Here is a 16,986-nt window from a genome sequence, read left to right as displayed (position 1 = left end):
AAATTCACCTGAAACAAACAGGACCTTTGTTTTCCATCTCATTTGAAAAGCAATGTCACCAAAAGGGTAGCACATTTTCAGTTTAATACTGAAGTGTCAGATCAGTGCACAAGTATATGGAGCATGACTTGAACACCACGATCTTTTCTGAATCAGAGGTGAGCATGTTATCACTGTGCTAAAATTGACGCATTATGACAGACTTCTGAAACTACAGCATTGAAATCAGAAAATTTTCTAGTAATCATAATTGAAATTTATGAGTCAAGAACTTTTGAGATGCCCAAAGGAAATAACAGCATATAAAAATTTTTGTTTCATTCAATGATCTAATGTACTTAAATTCTTGAAAATGAAAATTAAGCAGCTTGTCAAGAGATAAAAAGAAAGATCCAATATAGATGTTTTGCAAACAAATTAACTGTATAGCTGCAAAGCACATGAACACATCTAGTGGAAAGAATTACTGCACACACTTTTCCCATTTCTTGGATAATCTTAACTGTTTCAGAATGTTGAATTTTTGCAGTGGAATAGGTTAATATACAAAATAGTATTTATTTCAGTACAAATATCATCTATTTAAATAAAAGCTTGGGAAAGTTCAAAGTGATATAGCCATGGAATTGATAATATCCAGATGTGGACCTTAATGCCTTTTTACAATGTAGAGGGCCAAAATGAAGGTTTAGGGCAATCTTGAGCATCTAAAGTAACTTTGCTCAAAAATTTCCCAAAAAGCACAAGTCTCGATAACACAGCTATGAAATTACTAAAAATAAGATGGTAAATGTGGGGAATTGGAGTGTTGCATAAGTGCAGGAGGAGATGTTTCTAATATAGCAGCTTTACTCATACAGGAAAATATCTCTGTAAAGTGCTCTTACTTGATCAATGACATGGCATTTCCTTGGAAAGCTGGTCGTGGTCGTTTCATGAAAAAGTCGTGAATGGTTTTTGGCTGTGGCAGATGATATGGTAGTGACAAACTTGCCTCTGGGAAAAGAAATGGACAATATTACTAACAAGGCACAAAGCTGTCAAAAACTGATATATCACATCAAAATCTTAGCTTCTTCTGCATGGCAATCAATGTTCTGCTTGTTCTTCACTTGACATCTAAATTGAAGGTTCCATGACTCATTAAAAAAAAAACCACTGGTCCCAATCAAGTTTCATTATTTCATCAACTATTTCCCACAACAATAGTTAAACACCAGCAAAAAGAAGACGAAAGGAAAGATTATGGCTGGTCTCATACATCGATGAAGAACATAAACATTCTTTCCAACTGCTTAAAAAGAAAAGATTACACAGCACGTATGTTGGGAACAATGAAAATATCAGAAACAGTATAGTTGCCATCTCAACTAAACTACTGCGATAACTCTCAGGGCGGAGAGAGAGATAGATTGTGTTGGAATGTATTAAAAAAGTTAATATTGAACTAAAATAGCATGGTAATCCTGCCAATTCATAATCCTTGTTGCGGTTGCCTTAGAATACTGTGTCAAGTTCTGATGATCTCTGCAGAGACTACACCACAATGTTGAAGGGACCAGATAGCACAAGGCTCAGGTGCTTCATTACGTGGTGTGATTAACTGTCTATTTTTTCATCACAAAAGAGAAAGCTCAAAAGCAATAAGATTTTATTTTCCTTCTGGAATCCTGAAAACAGCAACGTAGACCATGATAAACTGCTTCAACTTGTTCAGGAATGCAACCTTGGCCAGAGCTTGTGATTAAAGAGGCTATATTAATGGAAATTACGCCATGGGATCTTTTACATTCACCCAAACCAGCAGACACTGCTTTAGTTTAACACCACATGCAAAAGATTTCCAACAATCTCGCGCTCCCACAATACTGTAGTGAAGTACCAGCATAGCTTTTTGTGCTCAAGCCCTCAAGTCTGATTTGAACCCACAACCTCGTGACTCGGACATGGTGCAAGATACCCATTATTAATGTTATCCAGAAACAAATAAGTTTCAGTACTCAAACCAAATGGATTCATTACGATGGTCTGATTCCCTGGAAGAGCTGTTCACATTGTCACTCCCACATGTTTTAAAATTAAAGAAGTAAATAAATTGTTGAAAAGGACTGACATGAAGAATTCTGCCACAATTTCTGCTAGAGTATTTCAGATGTGAACATCTCTACACAAAAAAATAAAATCACATCTTTCCTTTTGTCATTGTAATGGGATCAAATTTCTGCCCTCCAATTTTCTATTCCCTCAATTGCAGAAATAGTTTTTCCCTCATATATATTATCAAAGCCTCAATTTTAAGCTCCTCTCAAAATCGCTCAACATTTTTTTGGGCCCATTTCTCCAAATCTCCGCCAAAACTGAAGCCTCTGATCTTGGTACCAGCCAAATAAATGTTTCCATCACCTGGGCTATCCATGTGAAATCAAGACACCCAAAACTGAACAAAGTTGTAATAGAGACTTACAAAAGGATTTTCTTTTTAAATGTAGTCAAAAATAGTTTGGAGAGAAAAAAAAAAATCAACGTTTTCTCTTAATAAAATAATTGACTTGCCCTTCGAATTTTGGATACTTGAACAACTACCCATCTCTGCTCAGTACAAAAGCAAAATACTGCAGGTGCCTGAAATTAAAATAAACGCAAAATGCTGGAAATAATTAGGTCAGGCATTATCTAAAGAAAAATAATGCTAAGTTTCCGGCTGGTGATCTTTTGTTGGAACTAGAAGTATAGAGGTGTAACAGGTTATAAACAATTACAAACACAGGAAAAGAACAGGGAAGAATTAAAGCGAAAAGGTTTTCAACAGTCTGAAAGAATACATTAAAATGACTAAAAAGCAGATTGTGAAAAGCAAAAAGAGAGCAAAGGGACAAGTAAAATAAACAAAGATGGGTCTAAAGAAGTTGTAAATGGGAATAGCAGAATCATGTTAAAGTTCTGTCCAAAAGAAATAGGTGCAAAGGTTAACATATAAAATTATCAAAATTAATGTTGAGTCCGGAAGGGTATGTTGTACCTAATTAAAAGTAAAGTAATGTTACTGTTCAAGTCTGTACTGAGCTTTACTGGAAGAGCATAGAACAGAACTGACAAAAAGGTCTGAGTAGGTATTGGGGCACAGAATTAAATTGACAGATGTGCGAAAGCTCCGATGTATGTTTGTAGAATGAAGAGGGTGCTCCACAAAACAGTCATTCAATCTGCGTTTGGTGCCCCCAGCACAGAGGAGACCACATTATTTAGCAACCTGTACGGTATATTTTCTTCAAAAGAGGATTTTTGCGTTCTAGAGATTAGGCAATGTCAAGCTAAAATGGCAAATAGTGTATCTCTGGAACCTGTGTGAAGTTTTGAGAAAGAAGGATGGCTTTAAAAGTCATTGAAGAGTGGGCCATGGAGGTTGGGAGTGGGGGCGGAGGAGGGAGGAGTGGAATAATCCTAAACCACCTAGTTTTTGCTCCTCCTTTAATGGTTTGCCTATAGGTTATGGGTCATCTATTTATTATTTCCAAAGCACAATACTCAATTTCCCTGCTTTATAAACACGTTTGACGCCCCCCCCCCCGCCAAAATCCTACAAACCTGCCTACGTCCTGAAATTCTCAAACCTCTTCAATCAAGCACACTCCTTTTTTTGGTTGCCTATGAATTTTGATACGGTATCCCTATACTGGAGCATAGATCAAGGGGGAAAAAAAACAAGAAACTCTAAATTCTGATAATGATAATATCACTTTTTTTTTAAAAAAGGGTGCCTCCATTTTTAAGAACATCCATTAATCATTAGTGTTTACTACCTCTTAATCGCTTTGAATTCAAGCTACATCCAGTTTAATACTGTTCCCTTAAACTTGCAGTGCTCTGTCTTCTGTAACATTTAAATGCAAAGTCAATTGTATTCTGATAGGAATACAGTAGACTCTTCAAATCAATTAGTAAAGCTAGAGCCATACTACTTAATGGGTTTGGGTATTTCTATGTATATTAAATACACATGCAGTCACAAAAACAGAGCAGCAGAAAGCAGCACGAGGAATCATACATACAAGCAAGGTCATTCCCACTTTAAACCTCACCTCGCATCAATCGTTGAGTTTCACTATGGATCTGACGTATTGCCTCCTTACTCTGTTTAGCTGCCTTCCTCTCTATACGTACCTTTAAGGACAGAAAGTGATAAAATCTCTCAGGTAAAGTGGCGCATAATCCAAGACAATAAACAAAATGAAATATATTCAGAATTAACCATTTTAAAAAAATTTTGCGTTGTGATTTGTCAGAAGGAACTTGCATTGGGTGTAGCATACTTCCAGTGATGTTTAATCTCATTTTCAATAACTGGTTTTATCAATTTTCAGCTGGCATTTAACTTAATTTGAGTCAAATACCATAAAAGCATTTAGGGCAGCACGATGGCTCAGGGGTTAACACTGCTGCCTCACCGTGCCAGGGACTTTAGATTCAATTCCACCATTGGGCAACTGCCCTGTGTGGAGTTTACACATTCTCCCCGTGCGTGTGGGAGTTTTCTCCTGGCACTCTGGTTTCATCCCACAGTCCAAGCATGTGCAGGCTATGTGGATTAGCCATGGGAATTCTAGCGTTACAGGGGTGGGGCAGAGAGTCCGAGTGGGATGCTCTTCGGAAGGTTAGTGTGGAGTGATGGGCCGTATGGCCTGCTTCCATACTGTAGGTATTCTATGATTCAAAAGAAAAATCATCTTGAAGATATAAAACATGTTTAACTCTGTTTGACAGCTACATATAATACTGACCTTTGACCAAAGTTAAGCATTACCTTTTCATCAAATCTCAAAAATGGGAATCTAGGATTGGTTTAGTAGTAACAGCATCTTAACTCTAGTCAAGCATCACAAGATCACTGATAAATGAAGTAATGTCAAACATCACTGTTACATGTTGAGCAATATCCTTGTACATTTTATAAAGGAGCATGTTATTTTCTCAGCATAGGTGTTCACGATGGATGGTGACATGACCACACTGCTCCTTCAGTTGGGTTATGCCTGACAACGTAACTTCAGCCTAAGTTCACAAGTCACATACATAAGGAACTGGTATGACAGATGTTACATCTCAAATCATAAGTATACTTCAAATCTATATTAAGATGTAACCGGTGATTGCAGCTCCACATTACTGTAGGCTTAGAATTTGTATCGTACATGCATCCATTTAAAAAAACAGCATTTTTTGCTAAGAAACAGATAATTTGGCCAACTGGTGTACGTGAACATTTACTACCCATATACATCTCTTAAGAGCACCAGAAATAGGAGTAGACTGCATAGACTATCAAGCCTGTAACCTTTAAATTTCTGCATCCACCCTATTAAGCTCATTTAGAATCTTGACTGTTTCAAATGTGATTGCCATCAAAACGTCAGAACTAAATGTCAGATTGCTGAACGGATTCAAAACAATTTATCAAATTAATCACAAATGCAATGTTCATGTAAAAACAGGAACTTTCTCCTAGCAGAACAAACTAATAAATCAATTTCAAATGCCTGAATCGAGTAAATAGCACTAGACGTTGCACTGCAGTTTAACTATGTATTGTACTCATTAATAGTTTACTAAATATCTCTTTGTTTATCTATTATAATGTGTCAAATATCAACTGCTTCAAGCTGTAGTCCACGAGGGGCCATGGGCTTTTATTTTTGTCAGAGAGACACGTGGCTATATAGCTCGTGGGGCACCATATTGCATTAAGCATGGAGCAAGGTAACAAGGCAGTCATCCATGAACCACTAAAGGTGATTATGTACTGCAAATAACCTTCAACCAGAACAAGCTTAAGGGCAGAATGGTTTAAAAAAAAACTTGCAGATGATAATGTACACCTGCTATAAGTTACTTTTGTTTCTAAAATAAAATTCAACTTTCTTTAAGAAAGAATATAAGCTTGTAAAAATCAGACTTTTAAAAAATGATGCCAAGGACAGATGAACGGGAGAAGAAATTGAGAATATTTAGTCACTGGTAGAAGTATGAAGTTTTGTTTTCATAGAAAATAACACACTGGATATAATACTTCATTTTAAACAGTGACGTGGCGAAGGATCGACATTAAGCTATTCTTAGCCAAATATCACCTTTTTCTCCTCTACTTGCAAAGCTTCCGCGTAATCATAATCCTGGAGATTTTCACCAGATGGCACCAGGTTCATTCTCTAAAATCAGAACAGCAACTAAGAAATTATTACAGAAACTGTACAAATAAACAAAATAAAGTAACATGATTTATAGAATACAAGAGTATTCACAAAAAAATGAAATAAAGTCAACTTGGTCAGTCAATTTTTTCTTTCTTCATTCACTACACGTGGCCATTCCACAGCTGGCCAGCATTTATTTCTTGTCCCTCATGGTCCTTGAAAAAGTGGTGAGCTGCCTTTTTGAACCACTGCAATCCATGTGCTGCAGCTTGACACGATGTCCTTAGGAGGGAATTTCAGGATTCTAACCCAATGACAGTGAAGGAAAAGCAATACATTTCCATATCAGGATGGTGAGTGGCTTGGAGGGGAACTTGCAGCTGGTGGTGTTCCCATGTACCTGCTGTCCTTGTCCACCTGGATCGAAGTGGTCATGGGTGCTGTCTAAGGACCTTTGATGAATTTCTGCAGTGCACTGTATAAATGGTACTCTGCTGCTACTAGGCCTTGGCAGTGGAGAGTGTGGATGTTTGTGGATACTGTGCCAATCAAGTGGGCTGCTTTGACCTGGATGGTGTCAAGCTTCTTTAGAATAGTTGGAGCTGCACTGATGTAACCAAGAGGAAAGTATTCCATCACACTCCTTGTAGATTGTGGAGAGACTTTGTGAAGTCAGGAGGAGAGTTACTCACCACAGTTTTCCTAGCCTCTGACCCGCTCTTGTAGCTACTGGTTATGTGGCAAGTCCAGTTGGATTTTCTGGTCAATTATAACCTCAGGATGTTGATAGTAGGGGATTCAGTGATGGTAACACCATTGAACATCAAGGGGCAATAATTAGATTGTCTTTTATTGGAGATGGTCATTGCCTGGCATTTGTGTGGTGCAAATGTTACTCAGCATTTTGTCAGCCCAAACCTGGATATTGTCTAGAACTTCTTGCATTTGAACATGGACTGATTCAGTATCTGAGGAGTAATGAACGGTGCTGAACATTGCGCAATCATCAGCAAACAACCCCACTTCTGACCTTATGATGGAGGGAAGGACACTGATGAAGCAGCTGAAGATGGTTGGGCCTAGATTACTACCCCGAGGAGCTAACCTGAAGCTGAGAAGACTGATCTCCAACAACCACAACCATCTTCCTGTGTGCCAGGAATGACTCCAACCAGTGGAGAATTTTCCCAATTCCCATTGATTCCAATCTGGCTAGGGTTCCTTTTGCCATAATTGGTCAAATACACAGTCTTGATTTCAAGGGCTGTCACGCTCAGCTGTTCTCTGGAATTCAGCTCCTTTGTCCCTGTTGGACCAAGGCTGAACTCACAATTATATATGCATACTGCTCCTTGGAACATATTGCATGGGTAATGACGAAATCAACAGAAGTAAAGCTTCAATCTAGGTTCTGACATTTGATCTTTATCAAATGTGTCTAGCTGGACGTTTCATTACTCTGCTGATGGTGTTACCCAGCAGGGTAATGAAATGTATGTGGAACAATGAACCAGCTTGGCTAGCCAACCAACCACAAAAAAATGAGTGATTTTTAACATGAAATTTTCAGTTCAGATGGCGACGTTGTTTAAATGACAAAAATAGTTGTCTCAATAAGGACAGTTTGACAGCAATAATTTATATTTGGAAGCAATTATTAACAAAATAAAACTTTCCAAGACACGTTACAGAACTATTGCAAAATAAATTAAGTATGACAATGAGCCACCAAAAAAATATTAATTCATACAAGATACAGGAGAAAAAGGAGAAAAATAAGGAGAAAAAGGAGGTAACAAGGCTGAGGGGGAATTCCAGAGGCTTGGACCAAGTCAACTGAGCTTACCAATGATGAAGTAATGAAAACTGAGGCTCCACTAGAGGTCAAGTTCAGAAAAGGGCACTGATCTCAGTACTGTCGGGTTGGAGGAGATTACAAAGATAGCTTCACATTTATGAAAAGAATTTGAAACTCAAGGATCAAAATTTTAATAATCAAGATATTGTTTCACTCACAGCCAATAAAGTCAGTGAGCATAAGGGTTTTCAGGCAATCTACAATGCAAATTGTACTGATATGAACGATGGAATGTTTGAATTTGACCAGTTGTAGCTATCATGGATAGGTTTACATTTTGTCATTGTACTAATTGCAACTTAAAACTGACGCTCAACATACAAATGTACATTCACAAAACCCCATTTCTGCCCAATGGTTACCCAATGGAAATTTACCACCTTTGCCCAGATTCTCATGGAGTTCCCCAGTCTGGTCTCCTCTCTCCCATTTTCACACAAGCCACTAGCTCTAAATTATTTATCAAGGGCAAGGGGCTCTCCGTTTGCACCTGTTGTATTGTATCCAAAAACATTTGATCACTTTGTGAAACAAAACTCGCAAACGTAGTTCACTTTGTGGAACAGAACCCAATTTCAAAAGTTTCAAATTGGACTCACTTTGGATTGTTTTGCTTTCTTCTTTATGGTTGCTCGTATGGCATCCAATGACAATTCTTCCTCTGCATCAAGTTCATTCATATCACCCATTTCCGTTTCAAACAGGTCACTGTTGTTTAGCAGGCAGCCACTGTCATCTGCTGTCTTGTATTCTGTAGACTCTTCCTGAACAGAGATTAAAGAAATGCATTAAAAGAAATTAAAAAGTGATTAATGTATTTACTATTTAATACCATCTTCAAAACGCTGTCGCAAATAAGATTGAAAGATCTCAAAAGGTCAAATGGTTTAACAGTTCAAGTTTAACCTCAGAAGGCACCCTGTTAACTATTTTTCACACCATTTTTTCTGGTTGTTTCTTCTTTCTCTGCAGTTTCTCAAATGCTTCCAGCTTTTTCTGTGCTCTCTCTCGCTGTCTCTGGGATTTGTCCTTTCGATTTACTCGTTCCTTGTGATGTTTCGAACGTTCAGATGTTTGTAAGCTAACTGTAGAGCTATCTGAATCAGAGTTTTCATGTCTGGGTTCTGTTGCGGGCTGTTCCTCATTTTCTCTACCAACACAACTGGATTTTATTATTCTCACTTGATCTTCACCGTTAATAATATCCAAGTCACTTTCATCACTATCCAACATTACTCTCCGAATACGTCGCAGCCTCTTGCTTTTATCTCCAGCATCAACATTCAAGTTTCGCTCTTCATTTTCATTGTCGAATTCTGGTTTTGAATTGCTGTTTCTGTGTAGATCGCTTGCCTCCCCATCACTATCACTCTCTTGCAAAGGTTTCCTTCTAATTTTCTTGCTGGTAAAAATTTCTTCTTCCGAATCTGAAGGAAGACAAAAAAAAAAGCAAATGCACATTTTTTCCCACTTTACACTATTTGTCAACTTTTTGGCCCACTTTACCTATTATCTGTTAAACTGTTTGGTTTCATCTCACAACTTGCCTTCCATGCCATTTCGCGGTCATCTGCAAACTCAGCAACAGTACGTGCACTCCCCTTCTTAAACTCATTAATGTATATTGTAAAACAGCTGTGGTCCCATCACTGATCCCTGTGGAACTGCATTGGTTACATGTTGCCAACCTGAAAAAGAATCCCTTATGCCCATTCACTGTTTCCCGCTCTTTAGCCAATTCATTATCTCCAACACTGTGGTCTCTAATCTTATGGCTTAACATTTGAGAGATACCTTGTCGAACACCTTCTGGAAATACAAACACAACTCATCTGCTGGCACCCCTCTATCCACTTAGATATCCTTGAAAAACTCTAGTCAGACATAACTTCCCTTCCATAAAGCCATGACTCTTCTTGATTAGATTATGATTTTCCAAATTTGCTGCAATTACTCCTTAATAATTGATTTCAACAATTTTCTAACAATAGATGTTAGATTAATTTGTCTTCAGTTACATGCTTTTTGCCTCCCCACTTATTGAATAGGAGTGTCATATTGGCTGTTTTCCAATCCTCCAGTACTTCCCCAGAATCCAAGGAATTTTAGAAAATTAGAACCAAAGCATCCACTATCTCTGCAACAAACTCTTTTAGGATCTCAGGATGCATGCCATCAGGGCCAGGGGACTTGTGCCTTTAGCCCTATTAGCTTGTCTAATACTACTTTGCTAGTGATGCTACTTAATTCTTCACCTGAATTCTTCAGAATTCATGGGATGTTTGTAGTATCTTCTATAAAGACTGATGTAAATTATTTGTTTAACTCCACAGCTATTTGCTTATTCCGCATAACTATTCCCCAGATTCATTTTCTAAGGGGCCAAGATTCACTTCGACGTCTCCTTTTTATACACAAAAGAAACTCTTATTGTCAGTTTTTATGTTCCTTGCTACCTTACCCTGCAAGTTGATTTTCTCTCAATTTATTCTGTCTAGTTTTGATGGATCCCAAATCTATCCTAGTCTAATTTTAACGTAAAAGCAGATAATTTAGATCACTGAAGCATTAACATCTGAAATATTCACATTTGTTACACTTAGAGAAAATTTGTAACAAAGTACTCCAAAGAACAAACAATGGATTTGATGATAGAGAATTAATAACTATTAACTTTGCAAGCTGAAACAAATTACACATGACAGAACACAAACCTCCACCATCATGGCACATTTCTTTGTTTGAATGTGGGGAGACCATTCCATAACTTCCCTTGCCACTGTCGTTATCACTGTCATTTGTTTTTTCTTCACCAAATGTTAACTGGAAGTAAAGTACAAAATCAGAGCCTATTTTGGTCACAGCTCATTAGGTGCAAAATTAGAATATGACAGAAATGGATTACAATCAAAGCGAGTACACAAAGAGAGAAAGTTAGACACCGAACGTGTAACAACTGTTGAGTTCCTCTTTGAGCACTATTTCAGGCAAAGACTTCCTCCACCTGATGAAGATCATAAACATTTGAAAAATACAAGTGAGTCTTCAAACAGATTCATCAAATAAATCACACAGGACTTACATGTCAAAAACAAGTTTCTTGACAAAACCAGTTCATGTCAAAGTTTATGCTCTACTTGAGTGTCCTCCCACCCAACTTTATTTAATATTGCTAGCATAGCCTTGGATTTCTTTCTCCCTCACATGGTTTTCTTAGCAGTCCCTTAAAATGCATATTTATTTGCTTCAACTGCTCAACGATGTAGCAAGTTTCACATTCCAAACAGACTTTAGGTTAAGAAGTTTGCCGTGAATTTAAGTGATGATGAAGCACTTTGACCCTTCTTTTGAATATCCAACAACTGGAAAAACACGTGCTGCATCCATCTTATCAAACCCCTTTATAATTTTACAGTACATCATCACTCAATCTTTCCTCAAAAAGCTCCAGACAATTGAGTCTTTCATAGTTATAATCTCAGCGCTAGCATTATTGACGTACATCTTTGTTACACCATCACCAATGCTCTGGTATCCTTTTAACAAACTCATTCAAATACCTTGCTGAATATACAGGTGAAAAGTGTTTCAAGTGGGAGATAGTGGCAATGTCACTGAACAAGTAATCCAGAAACCTGGCTACTGGGTTAAAACCCCACCATGATAGGTGATGGAATTTAAATTCAACAAATGAAATCTAGAACTAAAGCTGGTCTTATGAACCTGTGATTGTTTTCTGTAAAACCCCTCAGTTTACTAATATCCTTTTGGGCATTTTCTTGAGGAAGGAAATCTTTCATCCTTACCTGGTATTGCCTGTGACAAAAATCCAGAGTGTCTTGGTTGATTTTAAGTTGCCTTCAGAGATGGCCAAGCAAGCCAATCAGTGATGGAACAATTGGGCAGGCAACAAATATTGGCCTTGACAACGATACCCGTGAAAGAATTAAATATCAAGGTAAAAGCTGGGTAAATCGTACACTCTCTACTTTGATACTACATGAAATCAAAAGAATTAAAGGCATGGAAGTATCTTTGAAAATGAGTGCAAATGTTTTCACTGCTTTCAACAACCTTCGCAGAAATTCTGATGTACTCAATATTAATTGGACACATTGCTTTCTAACTCAGTGAATTCATAGTCTGCTGACCTCTATGGCAGAATATTTCAGTGAAGCATTTCGTAATAATTTGAAATCTATTACTTACTGTTCTCAATCACTGCTCTGGGTTAAGTAGTTCATCTTACAAGCCAAATATTACGGAAATGCTAAGTTGGAACTAAGTTGATTAATATTTTATTTATAGCCAATTATATCCTCATACTATTCTACAGCCAAACTAAGATTTGCGACGTTTTGTACTTATTTATTTGTGGCAGCCATGACATGAATGAATTTGCTGACACATTTACAATTTGGTCATTTCAAACTGCTTATGTTGCAATAACAAACAGTTAAAGTTGATTTTGTACCAACACGCACAGATATAAACTTCACTTTCTACATTTCAGCAAGTGAATGATTCAGAATATGTACAGAACCAAATAACCTCATGTTCATGAAAGGTCATTCCTTCTCTAGGAGCGCCCATCACAGCCTAGCAAAGAGACAAATGAGGAAGCAGCTACAACACAGGATGGATTTCTAGAACATGGAACAAGTGCCTCAAAAACTGAACAGCTGCTGAAATGTTAGTATCATACTGGATGGTGAGACACTGCTTTACCATTCAGTCCAACATTTCGCAGCCAACAAACAGCAAAGCATTTTAATGCTAGCATTGCTGAATTGAATTCAATGATTAATTGTTGCAAGCACATGCTAGTGTGATAAAACCGATACTGATGTTGCATTTGATACTTGTGTGGGAACTTACAATGGAAACACACACATGCCATTGTATTTGCAAAGTTAAACAAAGCTTTTCAACCTGTTCGCAAAGAACTGCGTTGGGATTGCAAACAGAACTGCAGATGTTGTTTATGCGTTGGTTGCACTAAATACTTAATCCAAAATCCCTAAAGCCCACCAAAAATTCCAGCTCAAAATATTAAGTTAAACTAGACCTCAAATAAGTTTGCCTATCCTCTTACTCAATATTCACGTTACATTAGATCATTGCATGATTTAGCATGAAAGCTAGCATATCAGATTCCAATCTAGTGGACCGAAGCTGGAACCCTGAAGATCTGACTCTGAAGATCAAAACCAAATTACATCAAGTGCTTGGGTTGCGTATATTAGCCCAATGATAAGGTATTACCTGGTTTGATAACTAGCCACACACAGAATTACGAAACAGTTTGAATTATTTCACCTCTCACTGTTCTAAACGGAATAGACTACGTGCTCATTTCACTTAACGAGAAAAATAATACATGGAACAGTGTGACTGCCCAAAAAGTTAAAAACAACTAAAGCGTAATCCCTTCACAGCCACTACTATATTTCACCCTGCTAAGCTTTTCCTTATGTTGCTCACGACTGCAAAGCAGTTATAAAGCTATATGGCAGTCTTCTACAAATTGCGAAAAGATGTACAAAGCAATGAAACTTAAAATTGCAAATTAATAAAAATTAAATGCTTAAAAGTTGTGCAACAGAAGAACTGAAGGAAAAAAATACAATGAGCAGCACAAGTAGCGCCAACAATTTTGGGCGGTGGTGATTAAACAGGGGAGGGAAAATTTAAGGTATAAAAGTGAATGTATGCTGCACCCAAATTATCATAGGAAACCGCCAACTACCAACTCCCATTGTAAGGATCATCTTAGTTAACCTAAACCAACACCCGCCAAAAAATATAAATTCACAATCGAGAACAGACAGACAGCGGGAAAAAAAAAGACAAATCTGCAGTGATCGAGTACAAAACACAGGCCGTCATTAAAATATGAAAGGCTTTTAATTATAGAAACTGACATATTTAAACCCAGCAGAGAGATTAAAAAGAACGATCAGCTGACAAGTCTGAAAGTGCCAACAGTCACAACGCTGTTATTTCATCTCAGAATGAAGCAGGATGACTCGCCAGACAAAAATACTGAGAAGACTGGACTGCGGGTACAATCCCCAGTAGTTCCCAGAAGCGGAGACCGAAAGCAGAGCAGCCTCCCTTCCAGCCAGCGCGCCAAGCCGGAGCCGGCCCAGCAGACCCTCCCTCCATTTTGCTCCTACCTCCGTGCACGGCTGTAGCTCGGATACTGACATCGCGGGGCAATGAACGGAAAAAAACACCTGAGGAAGAAAAGGCGTCAGGACGAAAAGGGCCGTGCGGCTTCAGCAGCTCTGAGCGTTCCAGTTAAAATAACTTCATCGCGACCTTTAAAACCAAGCGGCTCCAGCCGCGGGAAAGCTCTGCCTCAAACTAATAAACTCTACAGTTCGGCCTTCGCGCCCAGCCGCTCAGCGCATGCTCCATCAGCAGAGTCCCACCCCCTCCACTCCTGATTGGTGTCGGCCCCGGACAATAGCTCCACCCTCTCGCTCCTAATTGTTTCCAACTCTGGAGGCTGGCCGGCCCCTTCAGTTTCGAGGCGTATCGAAACCCCGCCCGCTGTTGTGATGTCATCAGGCCCCGCCCTTTCCCACAAATGATTGATATGTCCATGATTAGACCTGGCGCCTGTCATTGGTGCGTCTTTCTCCTCTGTGCTGCAGCGGTAAATTTGAAATAGATCTCTTGATCGACTTGGGAGGTGACTCTATTACCACAAAACCGAAATAGCTTTGCTCTTGTAATACTGTGATAGTGTCTATATCTTTAAGCCAAGAGGCCTAGGTTTAAGTCCCACCTCATCCTGAGGTGATCAAGTACTTAAGGTATTAACAGAAAAACATAGGGTCGGGTAAACTACTTATACTGGTTGGAGATTCTAGAACGCGCAAACATAATGTCAAAATTTAGGCTGGATCGTTCAAGAGACATGCAGTAAGCACTTCTACCCAGAAGTTCAGAACTCCCTTCCACAAATAGAGTCATAGAACACAGAAATAGACACTTCAGTCTAACGAGAGATAGTAGGAACTACAGATGCTGGAGAATCCGAGACAACAAGGTGCAGGGCTGGATGAACACAGCAGGCCAAGCAGCATCATAGGAGCAGAGAGGCTGACGTTTCGGTGAAGGGTCTAGGCCCGAGACTTCAGTCTAACACTTCCTTGCCGACCAGATATCCTAAATAAATCTAGTCCCATTTGCCAGCATTTGGCCTATATCCCTCTAAATGCTGCCTATTTATATACCCATCCAGGTACCTTTTAAACATTGTAACTGTACCATTCTCCACCACAGCCTCTGGTAGTTTAGTCAATACTCACACCACCCTGTGTGTGAAAAGGTTGTCCCGCTCCCTTTTAAATCTTTCCCCTCTCATCTTAAACCTATGCCCTGTAGTTTTGGACTCCCCCATCCTGGAGAAAAGACATTGTCTATTTATCCTATCCAAGCCCCTCATGATTTTAGAAACGTTTATAAAAAGGTCACCCCTCAGCCTCTGATGCTCCAGAGAAAATAGCCCCACTCTCTTCAGTCTCTCTCTACAGCTCAAACCCTCCAACCCTGAACCGTTTCAAGTTTCACAACATCCTTCCAACGTAGGAAGACCAGAATTGCAAGCAGTATTCCAACAGTGGCCTAACCAATGTCCTGTACAGTCACAACATAACCTCCCAGCTCATATTCTCAGTGCACTGACCAATAAAGGCAAGTATACCAAACACCCTCTTCACTATCTTATCTACCTACGACTCCACTTTCAAGGACCTGTTAACCAGCACTCCAAGGTCTCTTTGTTCAGCAATACTTCCCAGGATCTTACCATTAAGTGTATATGTCCTGCCCTGATTTGCCTTTCCAAAATGCACCACCTCACATTTATCTAAATTAAACTTCAGTAATTTTTGATCAAGCAAAGATATTGAGGGATATAGGCCAAAGGCAGGTATACTGATTTTGGCCACAGATCAGCCAGAACAGGCCTGAAGGGCTAAATGGCCTTCTCCAGTTTTCATATTCCTATCTCTGAACAGGTAGATTAGAAAATATGTAAAATCAATGTCTTCTCCCTTACAAAGCACGATTACAGATAGTTCCCCTGTAACACAATAGTTGCGTTCTTGTGCACCCTCGTGCTATAGAAAAATCACTATACTGTACAGTAGAAAGCTTGCGTATCCAAACAGCATCCATTATTCAAACTCATAATTGTGCAATAGAAACACATTGAAATGCTTACACCAACGTTTAACAAATATCTTTTTAAAAATACAAGCACCAAGCTTTACTTGAAATCTAAAACTGGCAAGTAAGGAAGTTACATAAGCTAAACCTGCATTAGACCATGTTCAGTACTTCAAACATTTCTGGTTACCACATAGAAAAGGAGAAATGAGGGCTCTTGTGATGTTGTAGTAGAATTTTTACCTCCGAGCCAGGAGGCCTGTGTTCAAGTGCTACCTGCTACAGAGGTGTGTCATGACAGATCAGATACAGGTTGATTAAAATTCTGTTAAAGTGGAAATGCTTTACAGGCACAAAAAAATTCACAAGGATAACACAGGAACTACGTAGGTACACAATAAAGCAAACTGTCCCCATCACTTTCTCTGGTACAGCAATAATATTATCAGTTCCGCTTCCCCCTCTCTTTCAGGAGGCTGCAGGGCAGAGCATAACTACACAGGCCACGAATAGAAGATGGTCACCAGGAAATCCAATGGTGAATTCAGAACAGAAAAAAAAACTTTTGCAGCTGAAGAGCCATAAGAAAGAACCGCTACCACAGTTAGTAGTGAAAGTGCATAGCATGGGTGCAGATAAGGCACAAGACAAGCACGTGAGGAAAACTGGGAGATAGTTCAAATAGTTAGGCTGAGTGATCTGTTTCAGTGCTAGTTTTCCTTCACTTAACTGCTCCTCCCTTACAGCTCTAGGATC

At 38.9% G+C, this 16,986-nt stretch overlaps 1 protein-coding gene across 4 annotated transcripts in view; it reads right to left on the bottom strand.

Annotated features, from left to right (window-relative positions):
- LOC109911726 (claspin) overlaps window positions 1-16,986 on the bottom strand; it is a 107,721-nt gene that overhangs the window by 87,603 nt on the left and 3,132 nt on the right. Inside the window, exons 1-7 of one of the 4 annotated variants that reach the window (XM_048613089.1) lie at window positions 15,306-15,323; window positions 10,761-10,869; window positions 8,986-9,473; window positions 8,646-8,810; window positions 6,126-6,203; window positions 4,080-4,161; window positions 888-996 (exon numbers count right to left, since the gene is read on the bottom strand). In XM_048613089.1, the coding sequence (XP_048469046.1) occupies window positions 888-996; window positions 4,080-4,161; window positions 6,126-6,203; window positions 8,646-8,810; window positions 8,986-9,473; window positions 10,761-10,806 (968 nt within the window). In that variant the 5' untranslated portion in view covers window positions 10,807-10,869; window positions 15,306-15,323. Of the gene's footprint in view, window positions 1-887; window positions 997-4,079; window positions 4,162-6,125; window positions 6,204-8,645; window positions 8,811-8,985; window positions 9,474-10,760; window positions 10,870-14,225; window positions 14,473-15,305; window positions 15,324-16,986 lie in introns of those variants that run through there. The other 3 variants (XM_048613087.1, XM_020511104.2, XM_048613088.1) reach the window with 3 other exon arrangements.

This window comes from Rhincodon typus, chromosome 27, assembly GCF_021869965.1.
Source record: "Rhincodon typus isolate 14 chromosome 27, sRhiTyp1.1, whole genome shotgun sequence".
Taxonomy (NCBI): domain Eukaryota; kingdom Metazoa; phylum Chordata; class Chondrichthyes; order Orectolobiformes; family Rhincodontidae; genus Rhincodon; species Rhincodon typus.
Note: the sequence above shows the minus strand (reverse complement) of the source record. Positions and strands in the feature narration are given on the sequence as shown.